The following is a 6867-nucleotide window of genomic DNA, read 5'->3' as shown; positions in this document are numbered from 1 at the left end:
TGCTTTTAACTCTTAATCTATTCACTCTGGCCTCTGTTCACTACTGTCTAAGCTCTTTATCTTACTTCACCTTGTTCCATTTTCAATTCTTATTTATTAAAAATCCTTAGGGTGAGCAATGTGTATCTGTGCTCTCATTAGCCTACAGTGCTTGATGATATTGTAATAATAATAATAATAATAATAATAATAATAATAATAATAATAATAATAATAATAACAACAATATCATAACATGGCAAAACCAAGGTCATTTTATGGTTTAAAAGCCGATATAGTTTTACAATAAGGTACACACTTCAAAGACAGCTACAAGGATAGAAACCCTCAAGGAATTACTAGTCCACCCAAGGAAACAAGTTAAAAACTAAACAATAAAAAAATAAACCACAAGTATGTCAGTCATTTTAGTAGAACATGGAATCAAGATATGTTCAAGTAGATATGACCAATTAATTCTGGCCACTGAAGTACCTTGATCATTTATAGTATTTCTAAATGTTTCTACTCATGAAACTTCAACTCCAGGTACAAATTTTATCAGACAATTTTGTTTCCAAATTTTCATCTCTCTACTTCAAGAAAAAGTCATATAAATTAATCTACTGGCCAGTTTGATAAAAGCTGACTTAAAATAACTATATATGCAAATGCAACAACTGACTTCTTTTACCATTGTCAATCACTGACTGATTAACACAGGTGACAAGAAAAGCAAGATTTCTCCAATAGTCTCAGCTACAGTACTACATTTCGATATATAATTTTCTCCTCTATTGTACCTGACAATTATAACATTTTTTGAGCTATTATTGCTAAAATCTCATAAAATTCAAGAAGCAGATGGATATAAAAGTTTTAAAAAGACTAAATTAGACAAGTAATTATGACTGGCAAACTCTTCACCACTACGTATGCAGTAACTACTAATCTATTTTTTTCTAAAATAAAGATCATATTAAAACCCAAAAAGTAACAAAGAAATTATCATAAATTACAACTTTCATATAATAAATTATCTACAGGGCAAGAAAAAGTGTTACAATATAAATAATTTTCTAAAAATACTATAATAAAATACAATGATAATGTACTCACTAAACAAAAGCATAATTTATATCATTTTGGTGCTCAATATCATCCACTGAGTAATTTCAAAATTCAATACAAACATTTGCATTCGCTATCAAGAACTAGTTTATACAAATTTATGATAAAAAGCACAGCTAAGCAACCACCGATCTTTCTTTGTCTCGTCAAGATTAGTTTCTAACACAAATTTTTATTAGAACTTGAATAATATAAGAAGTGTCGTGCAACATGAAAAGACAATGGACTAGAGGTAAAGACTAGAAGTAAAGCACCAAAAAATTACCTGATATTGTAGTTTTCCAAAGTAATATTGCTAATTATAATGCAAAGACTATCAAGTACCGTATTTCTAATTATTTACCGTACCGAAATGGTTCTCATGCCTGTTATTACATAGACAGACTAAAACACACCTTCCAACTCAATTGGAGTACCTGACCTATCATTACTCTGGCAAAAGATCATCACCAATTTCATCATCTCCAAATTCATCTTCATCTTGCTTCCTCCTCATGCTGGTCTTTGGCCTCTCTTGTAGAGGACCTAAGGGATCAACATAACTACTATCTGTAAACAGAAAATGAACATGTAAAAACTGCATTTACTTGTCCTACATTAAGAAAAGTCACTACTACAGAAAATTCAGTAAACAGAAACCTAAATAGCCTAGAGATAAACGGCTATGTGTTCTAATTTGACAGTCTCATAGTATTGCCTACATCATTCAATTATTCCTTTCTTTTCAACTTTAATTTATTAAATTTCACCATTTTGTTTTGTCCAAATATTTTCATCTTAATCCACTTTTTTTCAAGGGCTTTAAGATTCTAATTCTATTCCTCCTGTACCTTCCTCTGCTCTTGCCATCCTGCCTACCGGCCCCCTTTCTCTTCTCCCTGTACACACCTCTATCCTCTTTCTTGCTGCCCTCTGCCAGAGCTTGATGGCTCTCTTGTACTTCAATTGTCCTTTCCAGCAGCATTCTACAATGATGTCATACTGCAAACCTCTCTCGCTGCCTTTGTATTGTTTCTTTTACTGGTTTCAACCTTTAACTTTTTATTCTATTTTTTTGCCAACACTTTTTTGCTATTTTCCTTCCTGATGACTAAATCACACTTACATGATTTTCCAAACAAACCCATCAATCTTATATTAAAGTGCCCTCCTCCCATCCCCTAATTCTTGACTTACAGATCTTCTGTACATAATGAAATGAGTTGGGTTCTTAATTTCAACTAATGCTCCTCAAGGGTGCAGGTACATGCCCTCACCCATTATTATACTACCTGTATAGTAGTTACAGATTCCTGAATTGGTAAGTGTGGGGACACTGCAACCACAATCTGGACTATGTATGGTATGAGAAATGTTATATATCAAAAACTTAATTTCTATCATATTTATAATTACAAAGAGCTTCTGCATTCCAAAAAAATATACATATTTTATACTGTAATGCTATATTTACCAATTTCTTTATTAGAAGGAATGTATGGTTCATTCTCATCAAGGTCATTTAGAGAAAGTCGTGTTGCCCTTCCACTTAATGCTGATCCTGGTATACTGCGAGCACTAAATGCACTAGCTCTGCAAAAGAGGAATTTATTTATTAAAAAATAATTGATGAAATTTAGCATAATGAAAAAACTATCAACTGAACTCTCCATACCAAACACAGACCATTACTACACAGTCAACCATGGGGTTAAAACTGAGATGAGATCCACTAAGACTACATTTGATGGGAAAAATGTGTTAGTCCAACATTTAACATGAAGACAATAGAGTCCAACAACATTTAACATGAAGACGATAGAGATATGTTCCAACTGACTGTAACACACCACATCAGTTTATATCATTACCTATGTAACTCTAAATATAATTATATTATCATTGATTTAACATAAAATTAAAATACCAATCACAACATAAATGTGAGATAAATTGGTTTAATAGAAATTTTTTTTTCAAATATTCAAAATACACTGTACTCATCATAATCTGCAAGAATTCCAGGAGTTGTCCCAATTCCAACCATTCCTTTTAAGTTTGATGTCACTATAAACAATCATCATCATTAAGAGCTACCAATTCTGATGACCAAAATGGAAAGGGCTGCCAGGAGCAGTTGGATAGTGGGAGAGAAGAAAGCCCTTGGAACGTGTAATGAGAGAAAAAAGCTGTCATTTCCCAAGAATGTAAACAGATACACTGCCATGGCTCAAATATGCAGCAATGCTGCTCCTTCATGTAGTTGACAACATCTTATTAATTGTACAAGGATTCCCTGAAAACACAATGTCAAACAACATGGGAATTTGTCTCCTTTTCCTTTGAAACCTTACAATTCATTGGATGTTCCTATGCGATTGCTCTCAACTTGTAATTCATCAGCTAAGCACTGTGACTCAAGCAGCTTGGTAACAACTTTTCATTTATCTCTATAAATCCTGTCACATGCAATAACCCACCAATAGGGAAGCCGAGATAATGTGAACATATTTTAAACATATTTTCCTCTACACAGAATGTACCACTGAATGATGCAGCTCATCCCAATCATTCCCAATGTAGTCAGCTGCATTTTGTAATAAGAATGCTTTTCCTGTCCTGTTAGGGGTACAGTGCTGAGGAAATGGACATCATCTTTTGCTGCTGGTAATACTGTTTGAAGGTTGATAAGATTCCATTGTCTGAAGCCTGCATGCGAGAAGTGGTGTTAGGAGGCAAAATCATCTCAATATTCTGTTTCCATGCATCCATAGCCTTGTGAAGATTGCAGCATTACCTACAAATTGTGATTATATTCACAATTTTTTTTTCATCTGGCATATCACTCAAGGGCTTTCCAAATGGCCAATGGCCATTGTCATCCACATCTTCAGCCAATGGTTGTTGTTAGCCACACCTTGGAGTTAGATTTCCAGACTATCTAATTCTGCCCCTTGGCAATTCCTAGTGTCCTTGCATTGTCTGATACGTATATCAAAAAGAGATTAGCTGCAGATTGCCTTCTTCATTGGAAGGCAACACAACAGTGGTAAACATCTTACTGAACTTCTCCCATATTCAAGACCTGGTTGGGGGCTATAACTAGTCACAAATTTGGATCTCTGAGAAAAAACGTTTTCAACCTCATCAGCACTTGCAGTTTTACCCAAAAAGAAAACATCCATTTGTTTCTTAAACCTCTCATGTTAACCTTGGCTTATAAATATATGTCTCCTTATAAACTGACCCTCAAACAGGATATCAAGATTGGCGAAAAAGATACTGCTCATGTGCCTCTCACATATGTCCTGAACCCAGATTAATAAAAGCCTTTCCACCACTTCCAAAGCTACATTACACATCTTACTGATCCTCTTGACAGCCATTAATAATACTGTCTGCCCATTTGTTACAACTGTTTATTTTTCCTTGTAAGACCACAGATATTATTTACTGGGGACTTACGTTGCCTTAACAATACCATGAGCACCTTGTCCTTCTTAACATTACTGTACAATGTCTGACCTCACTTCAAGAGCAAATTCTTATATATACTTTCCTTGGCTTAGTACATGCAATACAGCATTCATTTGCACTGTACATGGTACATATTTCTTCAATATTCACAGGTATGAAAAAGACTGAATACCACCAAACTTCACAAATTACAATGCAATTTATCAAGCTCTTTTTAGCCAAAAATGCCTCAAATAATCAACTGTCCAAAGTTCTTACAAATGGTAGGTGAGTGGGGAACTTTCCCCACTCACCCACCTACCTCCAATTAACCACCTTGTTACCAAGTTTCAACAACCATTTCAACCTCCACAGACAAATACCCCTTCCTAAAAGGCTGTGGTTTGTAAACCTATGAAAAATTTAGGAAGTTAAACTACCTACGAATATAAACAATAATCTTTAGATTAATTCATTATTAAGAATTTTTTATGATCACAAATTTCTAATATGTAGCAAATATCAATCAATCACATACCCAAGGCCTAGTGCACAGTATTACCCCTACCTAAACTTGAAAACACTTCAAAAATACACTACAGTATGTTGGATTTTCATATACTGTACTCCATAACCTATTCAAAAGAGAGATCACTGAAAAATTCTCCAAATAAAAACACTAAAAACAAGTCTCACTGAAGAAAATTTGTCTTTAATAAGACTTTAGTGTTTAAGATATTAATCCCACATTAATGGCAAAAGTGTACAAAATTTCAACCAACTAAAGGTAAATATATATAATTAAAAGTATTAACAAGGAGTATCATATGTTTACTGTATAAACGTTAAGGTACAGTACGTCTATGTTACTTACTCATTTCAAAAAGAAAATTTAGAATAATAAAGTTTAAATTTAATTTTTAATGAGTATTTCTATCTACAAATAATTTATCCTTAGTAAAATAAGATGGATGCCTCACCTAAATTATGAAATAAACAACATTCATAAACACATGTAAGCTACACAGCTTTCACCTTATTTACTTCTGAATTTCTATCAACATTTATATCAAGTTTTGTAAAAAAAAAAAATTAAATCTGCCTACAAAATGTGCACATGGTGTCATATAGCTATAATTCTCCTCAAAAAGATGATTTGTGAAATAAATTAACACCAAAGACTATAAAGCTACAGCCTCCCAGAGGATGTTGTGCAATTGGAACTTCAGAAGTTCAAGTGAAGATGCAACGCATTACTACCCTAAGACAATTCAACTTGTATTTTAATATTTTATTAATTTGTTAATTTATCTGTTTTTCTAATAACCGATCTCCTCTTTCTGTATTTCCCGTTTTTGCCTTTTGTTACTTACTTCAAATGAACATTATATGCTTTGGAAGCTTGAATTTTAAGTCAATGGCCCATGGGCTTGTTCCACATGAATAGGGTTCACCTTCCAAATAATCATAATAATAATAATGAGAAAAAATACAAATACTTACCTTGCGCCAGGACTCTTAGGAGGCAAAACACCTGCCTCTTCATATCCAGATGCTGCTGAACCACTACGTGATGCCCGTGATGAGGATCTGACAAGTGCAGGAAACAGTGGGACTAAAATGATTTGAAAAGCAGATATAACCTGCGACTGGATATTAGGACAGGGTTTTCTAAACATGTAATATTTAAGGATGTACAGTACTATGTACGTATAAATAACAAAAACTTTACAAAAAGAAGACATTCTAAGATTTAATGTGCCTTAACAGTTAACATGCAGTTTTCATAATGTGATTCACTGGTAACAACTACAACACTGACTACTATCCAAAAATACTACAATTGGTATCACAGCTGTGTCAGTAAAGTACTGTACATTAAATAAGATAAAGTATTTTTTTATGACTGATATAAATTTTAGCACCGTATCACTCAGCCAATTACTTCTATAGCATTGCTTAAGTGTCTAGCACATATTAAAAGGCCTAAGGTAGGCATTACAGAATTATTTTTTTAAAACATTAAGCTGTTTCCCCTAACACGGGCATGGCTATGAGAAGAGAAAAATAATTATTACTGCCACACTCACACTTAAAACTGCTGAGTTGCAGATGAAACCCTGGGCAGAAACTTCTGTTACATTGGCCACTTCACACATTTACACAATATGCTAATCAGAAACTCATCAAAAACCCTACTCACACTGTGAATGCCATTCACTTCTACCCTGCACACGTTCACTAACTTCCTGGACGGTCATTCTCCTTGCCAATAACTCTTGCATATCATCCAGCCATCACTTTCTAGATCTTCCTCTCCTT

At 33.7% G+C, this 6867-nt stretch overlaps 1 protein-coding gene across 4 annotated transcripts in view; it reads right to left on the bottom strand.

Annotated features, from left to right (window-relative positions):
• Window positions 1-212: 212 nt before the first annotated feature.
• The window catches only part of nompB (intraflagellar transport protein 88-like protein nompB), a 73131-nt gene continuing 66476 nt past the window's right edge, over window positions 213-6867 (bottom strand). For 3 of the 4 annotated variants that reach the window (XM_067132378.1, XM_067132376.1, XM_067132377.1), the window contains exons 15-17: window positions 6049-6135; window positions 2564-2682; window positions 213-1659 (exon numbers count right to left, since the gene is read on the bottom strand). In XM_067132378.1, the coding sequence (XP_066988479.1) occupies window positions 1538-1659; window positions 2564-2682; window positions 6049-6135 (328 nt within the window). In that variant the 3' untranslated portion in view covers window positions 213-1537. The remainder of the gene's footprint in view (window positions 1660-2563; window positions 2683-6048; window positions 6136-6867) is intronic. The other variant, XM_067132379.1, reaches the window with a different exon arrangement.

Source organism: Macrobrachium rosenbergii, chromosome 31 (genome assembly GCF_040412425.1).
Source record: "Macrobrachium rosenbergii isolate ZJJX-2024 chromosome 31, ASM4041242v1, whole genome shotgun sequence".
In the NCBI taxonomy this organism is placed as follows: domain Eukaryota; kingdom Metazoa; phylum Arthropoda; class Malacostraca; order Decapoda; family Palaemonidae; genus Macrobrachium; species Macrobrachium rosenbergii.
Note: the sequence above shows the minus strand (reverse complement) of the source record. Positions and strands in the feature narration are given on the sequence as shown.